General features: G+C 40.5%; 2 protein-coding genes across 4 annotated transcripts in view; one reads left to right on the plus strand and one right to left on the minus strand.

Moving 5' to 3' along the window:
• Window positions 1-7,982, plus strand: part of LOC130198177 (SPRY domain-containing SOCS box protein 4-like) — a 60,760-nt gene extending 52,778 nt beyond the window's left edge. For all 3 annotated transcript variants that reach the window (XM_056421306.1, XM_056421307.1, XM_056421304.1), the window contains one exon: window positions 7,562-7,982. In XM_056421306.1, coding sequence (XP_056277281.1) covers window positions 7,562-7,689 — 128 coding nt within the window. In that variant the 3' untranslated portion in view covers window positions 7,690-7,982. The remainder of the gene's footprint in view (window positions 1-7,561) is intronic.
• Window positions 7,983-12,556: 4,574 nt separating this feature from the next.
• The window catches only part of clstn2a (calsyntenin 2a), a 145,894-nt gene continuing 134,682 nt past the window's right edge, over window positions 12,557-23,768 (minus strand). Inside the window, exons 11-18 of the mRNA XM_056420941.1 lie at window positions 21,818-21,984; window positions 21,290-21,438; window positions 17,775-17,980; window positions 17,409-17,576; window positions 17,025-17,170; window positions 16,657-16,777; window positions 15,045-15,235; window positions 12,557-14,901 (exon numbers count right to left, since the gene is read on the minus strand). Of these exons, the coding sequence (XP_056276916.1) occupies window positions 14,683-14,901; window positions 15,045-15,235; window positions 16,657-16,777; window positions 17,025-17,170; window positions 17,409-17,576; window positions 17,775-17,980; window positions 21,290-21,438; window positions 21,818-21,984 (1,367 nt within the window). The 3' untranslated portion in view covers window positions 12,557-14,682. The remainder of the gene's footprint in view (window positions 14,902-15,044; window positions 15,236-16,656; window positions 16,778-17,024; window positions 17,171-17,408; window positions 17,577-17,774; window positions 17,981-21,289; window positions 21,439-21,817; window positions 21,985-23,768) is intronic.

Consider the following 23,768-nt stretch of genomic DNA (forward strand, 5'->3'; position numbering starts at 1 on the left):
AATACATGTAACTACAGCTGGATCTCCTTTTACAATGTCTAATGTACTTGGAGAAACAGACATATTTCTTTTTAAACAAAAAGTAATTAATTTAAATAGCGCTACGTGTGACTCTGCCTTTGAACGAGCTCGTAGTTTATGTATTTGCATCACCAGGAATTTTAACTTTCTTGATTTAATTATTTGTGTGTTTGTCGGTTTGATTTTCCTCTATTCGTGACCTCGCATATGGGTGCACTCTTTGTGTCTGTTCATCTACCTGTCAGCAGGTATGCAAGTTAAGTTTGTGGTTTTTCATTTGGTAAATGTTTGTTCTTGCTTGTGTTTCACGTTGGAGCAAAATACACAACAACAGCGGGTCGATAGTATGGGTTCAGAAATAGCTATGGATTCCATATATACACCATTAAAGACCTACAATAGGTATTTATTTATTTAGCATTTGGTAATTTTATCCTGTAACTAATTACTCTGTGTATGCGTACACAGCACTCTGATGGTATATTATACCACATTTTACAATTTTTGTTGTGTACAAACTTTGTAATTACAGTTTTGTTAATTTTCATTTAATATTGACTTTAATTAAAGGATTAAAGGATTACATGCTCCTCTAAATTCTTCATCCTCTTGGGTTTAGAAGCACTTCCAAAACCCACCAGATAATCAAGAGAACTGCATCGTCATGAAGGTAAACACACACCTGCTTCCTGTCTCTTGTTGACATTTTGAAGAGAATACAGCCTTCACCCCACAGCGAGGATTTCTAATGTGCCGGAGCAGATCAAACTCTCCGACCTTGGGGAGTACAAAGTGGGGAAAAGATGAGTGAGAGAGAAGGGAAGAAAGGCAAGCAGGATAGGAGAGAAGCAAGCTGGTGAAGTGGCTGTGCAGGAGGAAAGGGGAGCGAGGTGTATTGTTACCGATGAGATGGAGCGCTGGCTAAAGGAGGGAGGAAGACGTGAGAAAGAGGAGAGGATCATGTTTTCATGAGCCATCTATTCTATATGCAACACATGTGTTTCCAAGTAATCAGTATATTTATTATCCTCAGTGTTTATTTGGACTTATGTACTTATTTGGTCAAAATAGTTGTGTTTATTTCTCAGCATGACAGTGGCCCTACGTTACGGCTCTTCAGGGGACGTGAATGTTGGGTTGTGACAGTCGGTACCATCATCGGGTGTAGTACGTGACAACTATACTTTATCATATACACTTGGCGGGTAACCAGCTGGCCGTCACTACGACTTTGACCTTGAAAGAGAGACAGCTCACACTAGCTAGACCCCCACCTCTCAAAAATACACTGAGATGTCTCAGCAGGGGGTGAAATAACAAAGTGTCTTGAAGAATTTATAGCATTAGGAAAAACTATGGTCAGAAAAAAAGCTATTCTTTTTGAATGGAAGTTAGTTAGCCTAGCTATTATATATATTTAATATTTTTATATTTAATTTAATTTGTCATTAGTATAGTGTATTGTGTATGCATATATGTTGTATATATACATATATATTTTATTTTATATTTTACTTTGTATACTTCTATATCTTTCATCCCTGTTTTTTATATTTTATATTTTATTTTTTATTCTTGTGTGTTTAGTTTATTGGTGCTGCTACTGCTACGACAAATTTCCCCTTGGGGATTAATAAAGTATATATCTATCTATCTATCTATCTAGCTCTCTACGATGCGTTCCACTCGGGAGCAACAAGGAACAATGCTGATTATCAAACTGAGAAGTGTTTAATAAAATAAGATATTCCTTTATTAGTCCCTCAGTGGGGAAATTGCAGGATTACAGCAGCAGGTGCACAGTAGAGCAGTATTAATACAAAATACAATGGCATGTATCCATGTGTCCAAAGGCGACTTCACCCCTTCATTGAGAAATGGCCGATTGCTGCAACGTCATCACAGTTTTAAGTGCCTCTCACAAAAGGGAAGGATAGTTTAGTTTTTAGTTTGGCTTTAAGAGTTTAGTCTTTTCCGCTGACTCTTCCTGCAGTATTTCTTTTCACTTATCATCTGTGAGGCTTTTCTTAGCCCCCGGCCCTCCCCTCAGGTCAGTTTTATCATCCATCATGAAAGTAAATTCTGCTGTTGCCATTTTCACCCTCTTTCTCATTATCAATGTCTACGCAGACAATACATCCGGCCCGGTGCTGCTGCGCACGGCATCTCATTACAGGCGTCATGTCACACGGTGTGCCTCCATTACTGCGTGTTCCCTTTGCTCCAGACCCGGGGTCACAATTCATATGCATATAAAATGTCTCATCAGTAAAGGCCTTCTCCACTAGCTGGGCTCACTTCACACATGCAGGAGTCATTTCTAGTAAAACCATATGGCAAAATTCATTGAGGTCTGCGACCTTCGTATAAATGAATTCATCAGAGCGGTGCAAACAAGTTTATAAGGTCGTCGGTTTGGTGCCAACATGTGCCGCCATGTTGGTGACGAGCAAAGAGGAAACACTTCACTTGATTCTTGTTTATACTCGTCATCTCTTTTGGAATTATTTTTCCTCAGTCATGGCCGCTCAAAGATTGTTCAGGATACATTTCACTTTCAAAGATGTTCTTTGAAATAAAGGTTTTACGTCACTATTCTTCGCCAAAGTAGCTACAGTGGTTGTTGAGTCTCTGGCCCACTGATGAAAGTACTGCATGTATTCATATATTTGTAGAACAAACAAAAAAAATGCTATTCTGGTACATGCACACAATAAAAAAAATAGCATGGTCATATGGATCAACCATTAATGACATTTTAAGGATTTAAGGACAACTCTAGAGAGATCTATGCAGAACAAAGCTCTTAAACACGATACTTTCTGACTTGGGGAAACTGATTTAATGTGCCATGAACAGAATAATCCTTTGTGGTGAACTACAGGTTGAGATAGTTCCACACATAATATTCAGTCCTACAGCCTTTCTTTCTTCTTAATGCACTGAATGTGTAATGATGCTGGGGTAAATGACCTGCTGATCATCCTCATTTCTGTCCTCATTAGCGTCTTTTCAGAGATGCTGATACGGTAAGAAGTGATGGAATATGTTTCATTATCGTTAATGCACTGAGTATTGGAAAAGAAAGGATCAAGTTGTCAGTAAACACTTTCCGTCTCTCTGGTCATCAGCCAACGTGAAGCTTAGCATCCCGGTTTATTTCAGTTGGCTCTATATTTAGAGCTGTTAATGATGCTGCTCTGTTCTTCAGCTCTTACTACATGGAAGTGCAGTAATGATCTAAACCGGTATGAGCTGCTTTTTATGGGTCACTTTGTGTATGTTGGATATACATCACAGCTGAAGCGATTAATCGATAAACTGAACAGCCAAGTTCTGGAAATTCAACAACAACAACAACAACTAAACTAGAATAACTGTAGAAGTATTTGCATGAAAGAAAAGTCGTAAAGTGTAGTGCAGTGGTACAGGTGAGGATGCAATGTTTTCCCAATTTTAGTTTTTTGTACATAACTGATCAATGCTGTTCTCTTTCTAGCCTGACCTGCTTTCATGTTTTTGCCATGTTTATATTTGAAGACCTATTTAGTTCAATCAAATGCCAGACATTAGCTAGTTCAAGCTTTTCATATGTTCACACCTTTTTAGATTTTCTCAATTTCATATAATTGTTTATTGAATACCTGGGACTGAGAAGTTATAATGGGCATTTTCACTATTAAATATGTTTGAATAGACAAAATGAATAATTAATTTGTCAAAAGATAATCAACTGAAACATTTATTATTCTAACTTCTAAGAAAATTGTTGTTAGATGTGCACAGAATGACAATGACTTGCTCACTGTATCTGAATATGATGCCACTCAGCCACCGTACAACGGTGTTCCTATGCAGTACTGTATTAATCTGACAGGAGAAGCTCTCTTATGAATATTAGCGTAATTGACAGACAAAGAGGCAAAACTAAAAATCACCACTGACATGGTGTCATTGTGAAGCAGTGTGTTTTCTAGGAGCGTTTATCAGCATTACGAGAGCACACTGATGTAGAGCTGAAGTAGATGTATAAGTGTGTGTGTGTGTGTTGAAAGACGGTAGTCCTTCATCCTGTTGGTTTAACCTTCAACACACACACACACACACACACACACAGCGGTGCAGCTACTGAAGCAGGTGGTGGAGGACGTCCAGAAATGCAACGGGGGATGGAAGCGTGTGTTTTTTAAAAACAAGAACAGCCGGGAGAGGCAGACTGATAGACGAGCTGCTTTAATGCCACACAGGATCCTCGCAAGGCCGTCACACCTCCCAAATAAGATACGTCCTACTAGCGTACAGCCTGTTACAATATAAAGACATCATCTCAAAGGGTATCTCTCTGAACTGCACACATCTAGTGATTGGATATGTTCTTCTCTCTGCTCTCCTTTTTACCCCTCCTTTACTTTTTACTATTTCTCTCTCCCCTTTTCATCCAAACGACTTCCATTGTTGTTCTGCCATTGCGTTGGTGGGGTCACTAGTTCTGTGTACGTACAGAGACGTTTAGTAAGCCATGTTTGGATACAGCATGTGCCCGGCTGAGAGTGTTGACAGGTGGAAGGGTTTGGTGAGGGGGCATCGGGGAGTTCACTTTGTGTCCTTCCCCTCCCTCCCTCCCTCCCTCCCACTCGGCTGTGTAATTAGGCTAATCAGACGTGGTCATTAATATTAATTGAAACAGATGACACTGTAAAACCCTTTTGGAGGAAGCCATGAGGCCGGGTTCTTAACGGTCATAAAAGCAAGAATTTCAGAAGAAATATTTGGCATTAAATGAGCAAGTTTATGTTTGTTGTTTTTTATTGTTACTTTAATGGGTTTTATGGTAGAAAATTAGATATCAGACTTTCCTCCAGCATGAACAAATTACCGTGGATACACAACATCCAGACTAATTCTTGGAGCACATTTCAGCCATATCTTCTCTGCCTCTGATGGTTTCTGAGATTTAGACAAGCAAGGCTTATTATCCAACTTTGTTTCCATATGAAACATTAACATACACATAAAAAAGGTCCCTTACATTTGATTTCTATTAAATATTTTAGTGTGGAAACATTAACTTGACAGTGCTCTCTTGTGGATAAGTTCTGCTGGTGACACGTTTCAAAGTTAACAAACATTTCTGAACTGCAGTTTATTGTTGTATCTGTCAATATATCTGTGCTGTTTGTGGTCGAAAGGCATTCTGTTCGACTTCCCTGTCAAATTTAATTGGGTTTAGCCGCTTTGATCACTTTTTGTTGGCTAAGAAATTAACTTTGAATGGCAGCCAATTACTGAATCTTACATATAAAATGTTAAATATGACATAACAGCTGGAGACCTTTTTATGTTTTATTTTTAATTGAATTGCTTCAAAATATATATGATATGATATATTCTGAACTGATAAGCATATAAAGAGTCTACTGACAATAACGTGAAGAGATCAGCAAGATCATCTCGCTGACCTACAAGACACTCAGTCATACAGGTTACAGATTGACGTGTGTTTTCTCTCCCAAACGACCTGAAGCTGAGTATAACTCTGGCTTATCCATACAAATGGCAGCATCATTTGCTGTTATGAAATTAATGTGAATTATGTAAACCTACCTGCCAAAAGCAACAATCGCCAATAAATAAGTAGATACTAGCTAAATGTTTTCTGCATTGCTCATAAGAAGGAACAAAGAAAAGAAAAGGTGACATCCGAGCATCTCGTGAACCTGCAGCCATGATCCCAAATGCCCCAGGCGGATGAAACACAACCCCATGATCTGTGCTGGGCTCACATTAGCGGATGTATTGGTCGGACTCTAGTGGCACATTTTTGGGAGGTTGTTTTTTCATGTTTCTGTACGATTTGTGAGTTTTGTAGATGGGAATTACCACAACATTATTCAGATGGATGCGCTCATGAAAGAGAATAACAACACACGTTTCCTGAAAGCACTCTCCCTCCACCTCCTTACCCCCTTGACCCCGGGGTGAAGATGAAGGTCAACGTTAAGGCGGACCAGGAGCTCGCAGTATAGAGAACAAAGGGGCAACTGTGGTTGAGCCGGTCGTTCTTCAATCAGAGGAGGTTTGATCGGGGGTTCGATCCCTGGCTAGTCCACTAGTCCCTGTTGATGTGTCCTTGGGCAAGACACTTAACCCCATTGCTCCTGTAGGCTGTGCCATTGGTGTATGAATGGGTACAAATGGTTGAATGACATGAACGGTTAAATGAATGGCGAGGTGCCACCTGACGGGCAGATGGCCCTCGCATGGTGCCTGCCATCAGTGCATGAATGGGTGTGAATGAGTGAATGCAGTTTAAAGTGCTTTGACTGGTAGAAAGACGACATCGCTCTACAAGTTCAGTCCATTTACCATCCAATTACCAAAGTGAACATGGAACTCTATTATATTAGATGCATTATTAATATTTGTACTAGTTTTCCAACTCCCAAATATTATTTTCAAAGTATGATGTACAATCCGTTTTCTTAGAAGAAGCTTTTCAGTGACAGATGGTGTTTAAAATGGACTCAAAGTAATGTGATAATATTTTAAGCTATTACAAACCAGTGTCATTGGAGGCATGAGTGTGTATGAGGAGGAGGTTTAAAATATTTAAAGATATGCATCATCACTCCCTCTACTTCTCTCTCTCTCATTCATTTATGCATAACGAATATTAAGATGTATTATGCATGTGTTGAAGATAGAATTGTAAGCAGTTTTACAAAATGCGATGAGTCTTTGGGGATCCGAAACCCCTTCACACTTAAGATCCCCTGAAAGCCTCAACTGCAAAAAAATACAAATATTATGTCACTTGCAATTGTCAAAACTAAAAATATGTCTGAAAAAACGGACTATGTCCGTTTATTATGCAAACTGCTAAATATGTATTCACAAATATGAACATAATAAAACATATTGATGCTTCTATTGCTATTGGATACCAAGTTATTTCTGTAAGGCCTTCTTCCATGCACACATGTTGTGTAGTTGAGAAAACGTTTCCCTGGACAACCCAGAAAAGCTGCTTCAACTTGATGGTTTCATACGCCGTGAGGATGCTAACCCCATGACTCTTGGGTTCAGACTTCATACGGCAGGTCTCCATCTCCTTTGTGACGACCTGCTTTGCACAAGGTGAACAGTTGTAAAGGGACACGCTAATGTGCGAGTGTCAAGTTCGAGTGTGTGCGTGGGTGTCGGGTGAGAGCGAGGCGGGTGCGTTGTGTGGATTCTGTTTAGGGGAATCATTGCGGCGGCGTTGTGCGAGTGGCCTTGATTGTTAACAGAAGTAGCTTTGTGCTGTGTTTGTAACGCGCGTGTCGAGCCATGACGTCTTACGTGTCTGGGTAAGACACTGGGGCACGAGGTAGGGGGACCCCCCGATGACCACCGCGGATGAGTCACACTGGGTTCAAGTATAAACATAAACAGCCTCATGTAAGTCACACTTACACAGCTCATTTCCTCAAGTGCTTTTTCCTCGTGCATCCTCTCCTTACTTGTTGTTTGATCGTTCTCCCTCTCCCCCTCTCCTCAGCGGAGCCTCTACCTTTGATGGATCTGTGTCGGCGTGCGGCCCGCATGGCTTTGGGTCGGGAGCGGCTTCAGGAGATCGAGAGCCTCCCTCTGCCCCAGTCCCTGAAAGATTACCTCCAATACCAGTGACTGACACCAGCAGAGCCAACTGGGAGTAAAGGACACCAACCACACCGCCAGAAAGTCTGGAGACGGAGGAATGCAATTGATTAAAGAAAGCAAAGAGAGGATTAAAGCATGTCCACACTGAGAGCGCCATAGCTCTACAAATCATGGATTTATAACAAAGTATTAAGAGTAAGATGACTGAAGAACTGACGGTGGAGGTCCAGGCTTTACAACCAAGACAGCACCAGCTTATTTTGGATTTTGAGCTGCTTTATTATTTGTTTTTGACTTGAAATAAATTATTGATGATGGTATCCCATCAGTGTCTCACTCATTCAGAAAGAAAACCCCTCCGATGTGGTTAGGAGGGGACAGTGTTCCAATGGCCACTGCCCCCTAGTGATGAGAATGAACATTGCGCTGAGAAAGCGCACAGATCCTTTCCCTGGAGGCCTTTCTGACCTACAGTCAGTGACCATATCATTACTCTGGGCCCGACCAAAAGCTCACATCTCACACAGAGTAGATCAGAAACATGGCTGCAAGGTGTGTGCAAAGTTTGGTCAAAAGAAATGAGCACGGGAATCTCCTGGCTTTATGCAAACACTTGAGAGTTGAGCCCTTTTCAGACATGGAATGAGTCACGTCCGTCAGTTAAAGTGATGGCGTCATTCAGAGATGGTTACGTAACGGTTTGTTACGGATATATTCACAATGCTCGTCCAGTATGTAGCCCCTGCTGCATGAGGAGGCGTGGTGGATTGAAACGTAATGATTTGAAGGAAGATGATGTGTCAGTGACGGGTTTTAAAAATGTGTTTTGCTGTTAGTCTGAATTTGACATGCAGCATATTTATCATCTCATTCATGCAGATCGCCTAAATATAACTTGAAAGTAAAGAGGGTCTGATGATTATATTTTAATGTTCGTTTAGTTTAGTTTTCAGCTCATTATGAGCCTCGCAACATGCATAAATTAAAACTATTTTTTATGATCTGACATCTAGATATTTGATCAGATTTGATTGACAATACCCCAAACAACCCACTAATTGCAATCTGCTGATTGATGGATATGTTTTTTCTCAACGAGCTCAGCCGAGCTGACATAAGAGGAAATACACAAATATAAAATATGAAATAGCCAAAAGCTTTCTAACTTCCAACTGAAATTAATGTTCTGGTAGCACCCCATCCATCATAGTCGAAGCTCGGTGAGGAAACACTTTTATAGGAGCCTTTAATTTGGGAACAAGCATTTAATCCTTTTCATGGGCATACTTTGTGCTGCTGTGGCCTTTTTGATAATGTTGATTTATATCCAATTAGAACTTGCAGGGTGTAGGAAGTCTTATACACATCTTAGTAAGTCCAACTTATTCGGAGCCATGAGTCTGAAAGGGGCTTTAACTCAGCAGTAAACAGGAGAGAACTGCTTGGTGTTTAAAGTGTGAAGGGGACAGACGTGACCCCCAGGACACCAGGTCACGCGTTACCATGTCAATCACAACCAAAGTATTTCAGACTCGGCCTCGGAGTGCGTGGATGAGTCTGTCGGTCGTGGCCCATCGCAGTGTTGGCGGTAAGAAGAGCTTCACCTGCTGTTGTAGCAGCCTGCTGTAGCTCACTGGTACCAGACGACATCTGTCTGCTGTCCACACACCTGTCTTAATGACCACAAACAAACAAACAAACAAACAAACAAACAGGACCAGAGCAGATCTTTAAGAAAGGCTGGAGCGGGATGTAGGAACTTTACTGCAGTGCAGAGCAGGATCTGGCTCAGAATAGGATGTAGTTGACCAATGCACACACACACACACACACACACACACTGTAGACCAATCATGTTTTCTTTCCTAAAAAAGGCTTGCGTCACTTTTTTTTAACGTCTTGAGTTTGTATTCTACATTATTATTATTATTATTATTAAGATTATTGTGAGTGTGGAGTTTGATTCTGATGATGGCAGGAACATGATGATTATTATTTATCATAAGCTATCTATGTTTGTCGGATGGTTGATGGTTACATTCAGGTACATTTAATACAAATATGCTGGTGATGAAGGGAGAGAGAAATCAAAAGTTGTTTCTTTAATGCTGCTTTTATTATTATTATTGTTAATATTATTATTACTATTATTTGTGATGATGGTGGTCTGAACTCTTGTTTTTAAAAAAAAAAAAAAATATACACTTTTATTAATCCCCAAGGGGAAATTAGTTCTCTGCACCCTCCAGTAGTTATTATGAGTGGGCTGCGGTGTGAAGCCGCAAAGGGGGGGGAAGTTCAGTGCCTTGCCACACTTCGACACACTTGCAGCTAATGGGGAGGGGGAACCCCCGACCTCGTGCCCTTTGGTGGGCTGACACTGCCCACTGAGCTAAAGCCGCCCAGTTCGGATGGGGAGAAAACGACCATTCAGAAAAGTAGTGGAATGTATGGACGGACGGTGCAGTTGAGATGTCAACAGATGTGAAATGTGAATAAAAGCCAAGTGAATTTGAACAATTATTTTTAGGATACTCTTTGTGTTTCTTTCGACAGGAAATAGGATGGCCAGGGTTGTAAGTAAAACCGAAGTGAGATGACAGAGATGACCTGGAAACCTGGTATTATGAGCCCTGGTAGCGCCTTAATGGTCCACTGTGTGAGTTTTGATTATAATGTACTGCGTGTCCATTTATGACGAGTCAAAGCATACACACTTCTGTTAGCAAAAGATGCAAAGTGACATTTATTTATGTTCATGTTGATTTGAAATTGATTTCTAAACCCCAAAATAATTGATTTCAAATGATTATTCTTTGACTGTCCGGAGCAGCCGGAGGAAACCCTCCATCAGGATAACTGACGAGCTGCAGACAGTCAGACTTTCTCACTGACGGGCAAGAACCAGTGTGCTGCCCTCAGACGTTATATCATCGCTATTGATCTTTTGTTATGGCCACTGAGTGTTGATGGATTTTATATCTGCAGATCAGGAACAGAGAGAGAAGTGCATGCCAAAACGCTTCCTCCTGACCCGCGATTGATCCGTTCTGAAATGATGGAGCCCTGAAAGTAATTATGAGACTGTTACCTTATGTAGTATTCTCTCCTCCACTCAGCCTCCAAAGGCAACTTAAGAGCACCTGTGCAGCTTTTCATGGAGGTAGATGATCCCGTGTCATGTGGTATGTCTCTGATGTGACTGATATGAGATCATCGTCAGCTTTGATGGTAATGTCACGAGAAAACAAATATGACCAAATGTACACGTGGAGCCTGTTAATGCCTCTCTGACAGATTACAGAGGAAATTGAATATGGGAAGAGAGAAGTTGTGCTAAATTGAATTGGTGATCTGGGTTAGTGGGACGTCACCCTCGTAGATGCAGCAAGCATAAATCATGCTTTAGATGCACCGTTCTCATTGAATGTATGTCCCTATGTCATGCCATACAATTCTGCATCAACTTTTTAAAGGTTCATTTTGAAGAAAGTTTCAAATTAATTATTTTTAAAAAAAATTATTCAACTTGCACGTTACTCTTGAAATTAGTACACTTCAGGTTTAAGAGGTTTAACTTTAGTGGAATTTATTTAAAGGGACAAATCAAATGAAATTGTGTGGATCTGTTTAAAGGGGCTGAAAAAAGCATCTGTGTTCAGAAAAAAAGCAACGTTTGCATACTTTGAAGCTCATTGCAAACTAAATCGCAATTAATCATATTCTTGCCAGTCTAAGGCACCCTGTAGTTTTCTCCAGCACGGATCCATAAGAGTGTTATTGAACATCTGGTGCTCATGAGCTGATCAGGCCATTAAGCTCCTAATTAGACAATTGTCTTTCCTAAACCTCAGGGACCTGCTGGGTGCCAACATCAACAGTCAGCACATTTGTAAGCGGGAAGCCGAAGCAGAGCAGCAACATTTTATCTCCACAAGATCTACAGGTAGAAGAGATGAACTTAAATCAGGCCAGGCATTTAAAATGCACTTAATTTAAAATTAGAAGTATTAAGCTGTATATTCTCAGGACGATAACGACAAATCAAACAGTATTCAAAGATAAAGATATTCCTTTCCTTACATTTACTTCATTGCAGGATCTCTTAAACTAAACTTACAACCAGATTAAATGGGGAAAGTAGATGCTTACATGTGTGTTACATTTTACGTTTACATTTTCTTTTGTCAAAGTGAATTCAATTTTGTCCAAATTAACTTATTCCTCCTTCCACCAGCAGGGATCAGTGGTCGTCCACAGGAGTAACTGCACTCCTTGTACGGACACACAACTCTCAGTTTCTACCACACAGAGACATTCCTGTTTGTATTATGCGAGCAAGAATGGCAAAGAACCCATATCTTGCATATCTTACAGGGGCCGGGGGCAGTAACAGCATCCTTTCAATATTACATGTCAATCTTAAGGATGTAATTGTCAAAGGCTTGGAAATCTCTGAATTTGCAGTCATATCTATATCGGGCTGGTGATTAATGAACCTCTTCACGTGAGAGAGGCTACTGCTGTTACTGGTAATCAGATTGGTGTTTACACGTCGGGAGAACTGTTGCTGAGCCAGCACAATCAAGATGTCAGTGATAATGTATCTAAGGAAGAGGAAATGTCAATAGAAGAAAGATTTATGAAAATGAGGAACGGGTCAATAGAGATTAAAGGCGGCCAATACAAGATTAAGTTGCCTCTCAGGTAATCCAGGCTCATGTCCGGCTTTTCTTTTGGCCCAGAGATGTGTGATCGTGTACATTCAAGGAGCTTCCTAACATCTACAATGACAGCTTATCAATTATGTAATTCTCAACACACACACACACACACGCACAGACACACACACACACATTAGATATCTAGTCCACAAACAAGTAGGAGAGCCGTGAAGAGTCTAAAACAAGTCTTTATTGGTCAATATCCAGAAAGCAGTGGGATGACCACTAAAGAGAGAAATCCCAACCATTTTGTTTACAAAAAGAAAAAGAAACAGATATATAAAATAACTGTCTTGAACATTTTTACAGGGTTTGTTTTTTATATGTAAAAGAATCTTTTTCACTTGGATCTTTCAAAACACAATATGACAAAGGGCGCGGAGGGAAACAAGGCAATTGTTTCACAATGATGACATCACAATCACAGGTGCTTCAAGGCCAACAGGGGAGGGGGGGGGGGGGGACAGGTGAACAGGAGACGGATCAGTTAAAGAGCTCAGAGGACCAACAGCCACTGACACCATGGAGACACCAGCGCGCCAGAAGGGCTTCTCTCAGTAAAAACGGTCAAACGAGTTACTCCTCGATCATTTGAACGTAGACAAACTTATGAAATCAAACTTTGTACATCGTAATATCTTGATGATGGATCAGGGTTATTTAACTTGGACACGTGACACACTTTTATCCTGGTTTCATGAAGACACTTTACAGAGGAGTCGATCGTATATTACTCTAAGATTAGTCTCATTCAGTTTTCGTGAAAATAAACACAGATTTATTTTACTGTCGCCACCTTATTTCCAGGCTAAGTCGGGACACATGTGGAATCCATAGCAAATTAGTCATATTTAAGATACTCAATATTATTTAATTCAGGCAATGGATCAATTTGGACATCTATCTAAGTTATCTTGATCTAAAGCACACAGTTAAAGTTGGTATTAAGTTGTGTAAAATGTTTGTGAAACCAGCTCTTGTGCATTTGCCAAGCAGGAGAAGAGATGCGACTCAGTTGCTAAACTGTCTCTGTTGCAATTTTGACCTTTTTCCCCAAATGTGCCTCATGCAAGTCCCCCAACATTACGCACGTGCAGTTCTAAATCGCTGGAGTACCCATGTGTCTGTGTACTGGTCCTTTATACTGGGCCCATAATTGCATAGAGGGCTCCTTTTACTCTGGAATTAAAAACACAGAACGACAGCACATCAGTAGCATAGAGTAACATCTCTGTATATTATTGTGTTCTTCTGAACAAAGAAAGAGAACGGATCTAAGCCTAAACAGTAGAAGCTACAATAGGCCACAGTATTGATGGATTTGGTGCACAGGCAGATGCAAACTAACAAACAAGTATTTGAACTCCAACTAACTTCATCCATCAGCTCATCGGCTGAAGGAGAAGAGATAATTGTAGCTTTCAAATACTTTTGAGAAAGTGAAGGTGTAAGATTTTCAAAGTGAATAATGCTTCTTTGTATATAAATAAGGATGAATATGTAATGTTAATATTCAGCATATCCAGGATGTGGTTTCTCTTTAGTGTCCAGGCCACAGAACTTAGCACTGATCACACAGAGGGAGAGATTGGAGTTACATATAGCAACAGAGGATATATACACAGAGTGACGATACGGCTTTGTTTTACCTACTATATAGGCCAATGGAATTATATTTTAAAAGTGTATGGATACATAACACATAAATATGTTTATGGATACATGTGGCTGATGAATCTGCTAATAATTCTTGCAAACAATCTGTTTAAAACATAAAAAACACGAAGGTAATTGGTAATCTACTTGCACATATTAAATGTTTGGATAAAAGCCAACGTTATTGAATTTGAGATAATTTGTGTCACTATACTCACATACGTGTGCACATGTAATGAGAAGACTGTGCCTGTTTGATATTGGTCTTATATTTAGCTTCATTGACTGAGATATGAATAATAATAAACATATGCTCAGACAATGTTTCACAGCAGTGTGGGACTGCAGTTGATTCTGTAGTTCTGACTTTGTCCGGCAGAGGGAGATGTGTCATTAAAAACAGAAACGTGGGAAGATTAAATTATTTTTTTCCAGCAACAGATTGTAAATAATTTGATCAGAGATTCTGTTTTCTTTGTTGTGTGTGTGTCTGTGTGTGTGTGTGTGTGTGTGTGTGTATTTCGGCCCTACTTGTAGCGAGCATGAGAGAGAGAGAGAGAGAGAGAGAGAGAGAGAAAGAGAGAGAGTATTATGTAAAGAGTGTGTTAGTATGAGCAGATCTATATTGATGTATATGTTGTCAATATTTTGTGGAGAAACTGTGCCCCTCTAGTTGTTCCTTCTGCTTCCTCTCTTTCATCCCTTCTTTCTCTTCTTCTCCATCCTCTTCATCTGCATCACTGTTGTCTGACTCGGCACTTGTCATTCCTCCCACCTGTTCCTCATCCTCTTCTTCTTCCTCCTCCTCACGCTCTTCTTCTTCTACCTCCTCGTCGTGCGACTGCGCTCCTCCTACGTTCTAGAAAACAAAGCGTGATTAAGGAAAGATCTCCACAGCTGCATAATTCAGTTCACCGGGACATCAAATGCAATATTTTTAAGATAAATAAATCAACTTCTTGTCTTCAAATTCAAAAACTCAATTCAAAAAAGTAGTCAAACCTCCATGGGGTTGACAATGATGTTGAGTGCAGAGTTGTCCCAGTCTTCCTCAGGCTCTTTGACCTCCTCCTCATATCCTCTGGACCCCTCCTGGTGTGTGGCGTGGATCCTGTACACGCCAATGACCACGATCAACACCAGCACCACGATACAGACCACAATAACCACTGTGGCTGCTGGCGGCGCTGCTCCTGAAGGACACAAGATATAGAGATATAGAGAGATATAATGTACACATTGACGGCTGTAGATTCTTGTCTGGGGTTGGAGCAATTTAGCAATCTCCAGTTTAATCATCTTATCTTAGCTTATTTAATGTTAGAAGGCCAACAAATCCAAATTCCAGTTATAATCATGCTTTGCATTTTGAGTTCATCGACTGAGCTTTAAGGACAGCACGGTCGGTCTGGACTGAACTTATAGGATGGGAATATAAAAGATGTTTACTTGTATGAACTGTAGAGATGTCTAATGTTCACCTTGGCTTTCATTTCCAAATAATTGACAGACTAAGAGACTGGCTACACATTTTCTTTGCAACTATTCCAAGACTGTAAATGTGAATGTTTTGAACAATGTCTGTATTTATTTCTTGCTTTGTGTCTTGTTTGATTTCTTCTCTCCATTGTTTCTTAGGCAGCAAGGGACGGAACAGTTAGTGGCATCTGTCTGGTGAAAATATTTTTCATGATCAACCGGTTAAAACCAGTTGAAACATCTGGCGGCACTTTCTTTGATGCCCATGTCTATAATGTATAATAAACATATATATGCATTATAATCCGCTCATAGTGCAGTATAATTACAGTTATTAGTGGGGTGGGTCAATATGGAGAAAATCAAATATGAAATAGTTTGACCAAATACTTTGATATTAATATTGATATTGGGGCCATATTGGAGGGTTGACCATTGTGGCATTTACAAAATATTTACACAAAAACTAGAAGAGTCTGTTATGAAAAGTACATCACTTTACTGCAATGCAGCCAATAAAACCATTTATGTCATATTATAATATCCAAGATCTAACATGATATCTAGTTTCATATCACAGTGTTGATATAATATAAGCACCCATGAATACTCATAATGATGTATATCAATAATCATAACTGTTTATAAACTATTGTATAATGATTTACGAGTTGAAGTATCATACAACTTCATAAACTTCATAAAACTGCATAGTTGATCACTCACTGACATATTTAAGCAACGATGAGTCTAGTTCTCAAAGTTGTCATTATAGAATAGAATAGAATAGAATAGAATCAGCTTTAATGGCCATGTAGGTTTGCACATACATGGAATTTGACTCCGGTTACACTTTGCTCTTCCGTACTTATACACACACACAATATACAATAAGCGGGATAAATATAAAAAAGACATTAATCATTGCAATAATCCCTTATGATGTTATTCTTCTCCGCTTCATCGTTGGCTTGAGGTGAAGTAATAAAAAGGTTTAGGCATACGTATATACATCAATATTGTCACTATCAGAATATAAAACACATTTCACTTATAGCGGCTTATAACCCATCTGAATGCATAAATCCTGACCGCACATACATGTGAATACATGTGAAGGGCCTCCGTATCTTACCTGCCGTGTGCGAGTTGAGCGTGTGCATCATGAGCGGGTGGTGGACGGGGCTCATGTACTGAGGCTGGGCCGCCATATGGTTGACATGTTCCACAGGAGCCGAGTGGTGAAGAACACTAACCTGCAGCACAAAGGCGAGAAGAAGACTGTTATCCTCAGGAAAGAGAAGGTGGACTATAACTCGTGCAACAAAAATAAGAAAATAAAAAGATGATGCAAGACAGGAAGTAACTGAGCGAAGATCAAAAGCAAGAGAAACACAAAATGGAGAAAAGAAGCAGAGCAGTGATGGATGGTAGACAATCGGGACTTGAGAAACATGAAGGACATGAAGAGAGTGAAGAAGAGTTGAAATACATCAAACTGACCTCCAAATTGAACTCATTGCTGGTGTAACGTCCGTTGAGCTCGGAGCAGGTGAGTCTGAACTTCCTCTCACTCAGGGGAGCTGGTCTCCAGTTCCTGTAGCGCACCTGTCTCAGAGCCTGCTCATAGTGGGCCATGGAGTCCACACCTTGCAACACGCAGGAAGACAGGTGTTACACTGCGGTGTCATACAGCACGGTGTGTCAGTTGTAACATGTTATTACAGGAGATTTCAGGGACCTTTACGGCTGTCTTACATCTGTGCATCGTATTGCTGTCTGAAGGGCAAAGGTTTTAAGGTGGAAAGGTGGTGCATTTCATGATGTCTTCCCAGCATAGGGCATCAGAGCTACACATCATCCCTCTTGCCAGAGTGGTAGCCCTACCATATATTGATATTCCAGAGGAGGAGTTGGTGGCGTCCAGGTGTTTTCCTAACAAGGCATTGTGATGAATCTCCAAACTCTCTCTCTCAGGATTCAGTTCTTCCCCAATGACCAGCACGTCACAGTAGTCCAGGTTATGCATGGCCTCCATCACACCGTGTCTGTGGGCTGGATGCACGGACACGCAATGTTGCAATAATGTAGATTCGAATTATAAATATCCAGGGCACATAAATGCAAAACGATTGAAAATAAAGTATTGCCTCCTACCTTAACAGCTATTTAAAAAACACATTTCCTGGGACATTAACTGAAATATTGCTACACGGCTGGTGTGAAATGAGAACAGGAATCCTCTCCACTCACATCCGCCAAAGCTGTCTCCCTTCATGACTGTGCTGGTGATGTGAAGCTCTTTGAAGGCTGCCACGCCCAGCGGGCCCCGCAGGTCATTGACAGGCCTGACGAGTCGATTAGATCCGGCAATGGTGATTCTCGGTTCACTGGGCGGCAGAACCATAACCACTGACTTGACGTCCGGGATGGAGAGACACGTGTCCTCACCGAAACACCTGACACACACACACACACACACACACACACACACACACACACACACAGAAGAAGAGCAATGTTACAGGCCGAGATGTTACTGCTCCACTGCTCATCTGTTTAGATATTACCATTATTTCATATCAGGTAACTTATTATTATTTAATTTATTTGACAAATAATGATGATAAAATGCACAAAATACACTTCTTGTGATTGAGACATATTTTTTTAATTGTATTCTGGGAGGATAAATGGTGCTGTACTTATTTTAGGATGAATGAACACAATGGACGGACAACACATTTTGTTAAAATCGAAGAAAATAAATGTTTACAAAACTAAAAAAGCAATATATTAAATTAATAATTAGTGATGGTATATAAAAAAAACTCAGTTATTTTTATTTGTGTTTAACACTACAGAACTTAACTGCCTCATCAGGATTGTGTGGGTTTGGGTTTGATCAGATTTGATTGTCGTAGCCCAACTATCATAAGATTTTGATTCAAATGTTGCTAAAAACCTGATTTATTAAAAGAAATTCGTGGCATTACCCTTTGAATCCTGCTCACTTCAAACCGGTGAGAAGAGCAGGGACTAAAACACAAATACACATATATATTGTGTAATGAAAGTGGTTCAACCTAACTTTGTTATGTAGGCTCTGATCATGCTTATGAAGAACATGATTGAGAAAATAAGTTTTCAGGGTCTTCAAACTGCACGAGGTTGTTGAGCTCTGCCCATAAAGGAATACATCGCCAGCAGGAAAAATAACCCATCTAAAAAAACTAAAAGCAAAAAATAACAAGACAAGTTTGTCTCGTTATTTAAAGTCTTGGATTCGGCCTTGTTTGAAATGCTAAATCCTCTGACCCTGTGAAGACTGGAGTGGCCATATCACTGACCTCCTCCAGCTGCTGGTCAGGATTTGTAATAAAGACACAAGAAACACAGCTTTCAAACCACACAGGACCTTCAGGAAGACTTAAAATAATGAATGTGACTACTGTATATATTATAGTTTGGCCTCAGTCACAGGCGGCAGATTCAACATATCTGCTGAGTGTGAAGGCGGATCTCCCGGTCTTTATCTGGAGGGAAGCTGTGAAGTGTTGTTCAGCCTGTACTGCTGCTCCCCGAGCTCGCCTCACTTTATCGACCAGCACACATCGAAGCTGATTTGAACTGCCTGCTGCTCGACAAATGAACAGGCGGCTGGCGTGGAGACGACACACACACTTGAACTAGCGCTCCAATACACACAAGCAGCATACAACTAAACACACACAAGGTGGCACACAGAGGCATACGAGGAGTGTTAAGACAAGAATACTTGTGAGGAGAAGCACACACGCACACGCACACGCACGCACACGCACAAACAAAGATGCAATCAAGCACATTACATTCAATGTGATGCCGTTGTAAAGAAGTATTTTCCTTTTCGATCTCTTGTACACTATATTGTTGTTTTATGATATACAGTTAACTGTGTATGCAGAACACATATATGGTTATAGAATGTGTTTTTAAATCCAGCTACGCCAGCATAAGCAAGTTAAGGGGTCAGACGATTATCTGACTATTAAGATTTATTATGTGTAAGAGATTTTTCCCTGATGACGGCATGAAATAGGTTCTTCTTGATAAAGAGTAGTAGCAACCCTTTAAATATCCATTGCAAATATTAAGGAAAGGATATTTTGATGATGCGTAGACGTGTGAATCAAACTATTTGTAATTTGATTTCAAAACAACTACAACTAGAATGGGCACTCGGTAGAGCGCATACCTTCGCATATCACAAGATTGGGCATTGAATTATGAACATGTTGGCATTAGTTGCATGCCAATTGGATAGAAATTGACCGCGTTATGGTAAAAAGAAGATGTTGACCTTTCCATGACCATGACCTTGACCTTTGACCTGATCGATTCCAAAATCTAATCAAATGGTCCCCGGATAATAACCAATCATCCCACCAAATTTCATGCGATTCAAGAAGATTTTTACCTTTTCATGACCTTGACCTTGACCTTTGACCCGATCGCTCCCAAAATCTAATCAAATGGTCCCCGGATAATAACCAATCGTCCCACCAAATTTCATGCGATTCGGTTAAAAACTTTTTTTGTTATGCGAATAACACACATACAAATAAATAAATAAATACACGCGATCAAAACATAACCTTCCGCATTTTCAATGCGAAGGTAATAACAATAACTCGGCAGTTCTCAAAATTATTTCCTTCGGACAAATGTTGTACAAACAGACGGGCTAATATCTCTCTCCTTGGGAGAGGACAGTCAATTAAAATCTAATTATTCCAGACTCGGAATCACAGAAAGACACAAGGAGGAAAAACAGACCGCAAACTGGAGCATCCTCCGATGGGATCACACAAACCACCGCACATTGCCGTGGCTCGTAATAACACAAAGAAAGAAGAAGAAAAAAAGCAAACAAAAAGCAAGGACAAGTAGGCGCTCACACGATGTGTTCCCATTCACCCAACGGCTTAATGTCCTCAATGGCCAGCTGGTGTGTTTTGTGGTTTAATAGTTTCACACTAATGATCCATCCTTTTCCATCTCACTGGGAGTTCTGTGGCTTAAAGATAAAGACCACACAGAGCCTTCATTTAATGCTTTACCCACCACTCCTCTGGCTGTTTGTAGCTTCAGTTGACCAACTTGCATCATTTCACACGAGTGTTGTAGGGATAGTTATAGACCTCGCACTTTATTCAACAACCCGATAGCTCCCTCAAACAGAATACCTGCGTAAGGATCTTCATTAGTTTTCACAATAAAATTGTATGTCATAAAGAGTTAAAGGCCAAACACACGCAAACAAAAGGGAGCAGCAGATGTGTACTTAAGGTTGAATAGGGTTTTCAGCTGTTTCCAGTAGCTACATTGCTATTGTGGCATTAATATAATACAATACAACATCGGTTTTGGAAGTTTATTTGAGGGTTTTTTCCGTACCATTTCGCTGTACGTTTCATAAATTTGAAAAGTAGCTTTCATTAGGCAGTCTGAACATGTTTATATAATTTATAATCGGAAACAGGAATGTCATGGCAACTGGTTCCTTCTTGAGCTTTTCACTTGAGTGGCAGGTCCACTTATGTCTCTGAATCTGATTTAGATATCACAGAAAAGAAGAATGGCGTGAGGCCGTGAGCTCACAGCTGCTCCAGCAGAGCAGCTCAACTCAACTGGGAAGCAGCTACAGCGAATGTGAACGTACAGCTGGAATGTTAAAAGGTCAACGCGTGAGTGAAAATGCATTCTCCAAGTATATGTGCACTTACTGTACGCTGGTGGTGATGTGAAGCCGCCGGAGGCCTGGCGTAGGGAACTGGCGAGAGTTAATGTAGGAGACTTTTGACATGGCTGTGTTGATGCTGTCTAGATCTTCTCCTTCCACCACCAGCACAGACTGGGCGGGGTTAAAATGAAACTGGAGACACAAACAAATACTATTTGCTCTCAAGAATATTCAGGTTGAAACAATTGTGTTCATATTGGAGTTCAGTGAAAGTATTTGTGTTGTGGCTTGATGAGGAAACAGATTCACATCATAGTTATAGAGTAGCATCCTGCACTGCTATCCTGAACCGGACACACTGTCATACATCCTCTATCGTACCTCTAAGGGGGGAGCAGTTATTACCAATCAAAGGCTGGCGTAAGTGTGTGTGAGGGTGTGTGTAAGCGAACTTGTACATCTATCTTTGTGAGGACCATAAGATTGAGGACTTTTTTGAAAGGTGAAGCCATTTTGGCCAGACCGTACTTCTTATTATGTCGATGAGTGTCCTCACAAAGATTTCACACACCTTAATGTCCTTAGCGAGGCTTTCAAGGGAGTTGATATCAAGACCTTCTTTGCAGGCCTGCAAACAGGAAATAACCTTCTGGGTTTCGATGCGGCCCGGTCGGATTGTCAGACCTGACAGGCTGCCGTGGAAATACTGGGTGAACCTCGGGGTCCCTACCTCACCACCTAACGGGAGAGCGAGAAAGGAAAGAATCACGGGTGGGGGAAATGGAAAAGTGTGATATAAGAGGTTAAAGGAGAGAAGTGGAAAGGGGCGGAGGAGATGAGGTGGGAAAAGGTCAGTTGGATAGATACAGATTGGGTATGTCAAAATGTTAGCCAATTCCTAGTCTCACATTTTCCTTGTCTGTTTTTTCACCGGCCATGTATTAACTTTCCTGTCCCTTCAGCTCCTAACACTTTCCCTGCAGTAACCCAAGTGTTCCCGCAATTCCCCATCACCGAACCTCCTGCACCCATCTGTTCCCAGCCCTCCATTAGCCCAGGAGCATAAAAACTGGCCAATGTCTATTAATTACCCGCCAAATCGTATGCGCTGCTCCTGCCTTCGGCATCCCAGACGTTTTCTCTGACTGTTCTGGACTCCTGCTATGTAGCCTGATCTCCTATCAGATCAATTTGCCTCATCCTTCCTGCCTGCCGGCTTTTGACTGTGACCTATTTTCAATCTTGAGTAAACTTCAACTTTTTATTTTACCGGCCTCAGATTCAAGCTTTTGGTTTCAAACCTGTTTTTATGAGCCTTTGCAGGGTCGAAGAGACACCATGTATTATGTATGTATCCAAGGAAAAAGCACTCAAAATACCATCTTACATTGCACCCATTTACAGTTACATGTTCTTGAGGCAGAATTTAAGATTACGATTTTTAGAATATAAAAATGGTATACTGTATCCTATTGAAATATTTGATTTAGAAAATAATCTCTTCACAGTTTTATTACTTTTGGTATATAATGATAATCAAATCAAGCAAAAACAAAACATAGAATTTGACCAAAAAAAAGGCACATAACATAAATCATTCTTAAAGGTAAAAAAACAGGCAGCAACCTCCAGGTCTGACAAATGAAAGCAATGCAACCAGCTACCTTGTGATTGACAGCTCGCTACCGCGGCGTTGTCCAGTCTTGAAAATTTTTATTTCTTTAATGATATCAGTGTGTTTTCAGGTCATGAGAGTTCACTGTAACCTTTTGGTCGACATGAAATGTCAGCTTCACGTGTCACTTCTGGTTGGAAAAAACCCAAAATGACAACGGCCACAAACCAAGACTCACTCAAGGCTTCAAAATGGGAGCCCACTAGAGAACATTAACTTCTTATTTACAGTCTATGACTCAGTAAACTACAGCAAAAGTACATTTTAAAAGTAGGTATAAAAGAATCAGTATATTTCTGGGCCAAATCTTCGTTTATAATCCTGACCCAACCGTATTACAACCAGATGCAGCCAAATCCCCTTCTGGTAGACCCATATATATTCATATATAGTATGCTAAATAGCTGACTAAAATGATTTAGTTTTCTGAGGTTACTCTTACTGGAACACAGCCTGGATGTTCTCCTGCTCTCCTGTACTTAACTATTCTGTACAGCAAGGCTCAGGGGAGCGGTAGACAGTAACAGCAGATGTGAACAACAGCCACAGCCAGCATGGGGCTGGAGGCTTCTCCTCTCTCAGCTCCGTCAAAGTGAACCATAAAGGGTGCGTGACGTGTACACGGAGAGCTGAGAGATAACATCCTGTCATGAAGACACCAAACAACTGCCTTCAGCGGGCTCGGCAACAGGAGCCTTATACAAACAGTGAGGTAAGACAGCAGTTATCCTATAGTCTCATTAAAAGTGCATCGCCTCAAGAAGTAATGGTGGATCATAACTCAATACTTAGTTTTCATTAGATGAAAAAGGGAAGTAAGACTGTCTACACCACAATATTAACAAGT

This window comes from Pseudoliparis swirei, chromosome 8 (genome assembly GCF_029220125.1).
Source record: "Pseudoliparis swirei isolate HS2019 ecotype Mariana Trench chromosome 8, NWPU_hadal_v1, whole genome shotgun sequence".
Taxonomy (NCBI): Eukaryota; Metazoa; Chordata; class Actinopteri; order Perciformes; family Liparidae; genus Pseudoliparis; species Pseudoliparis swirei.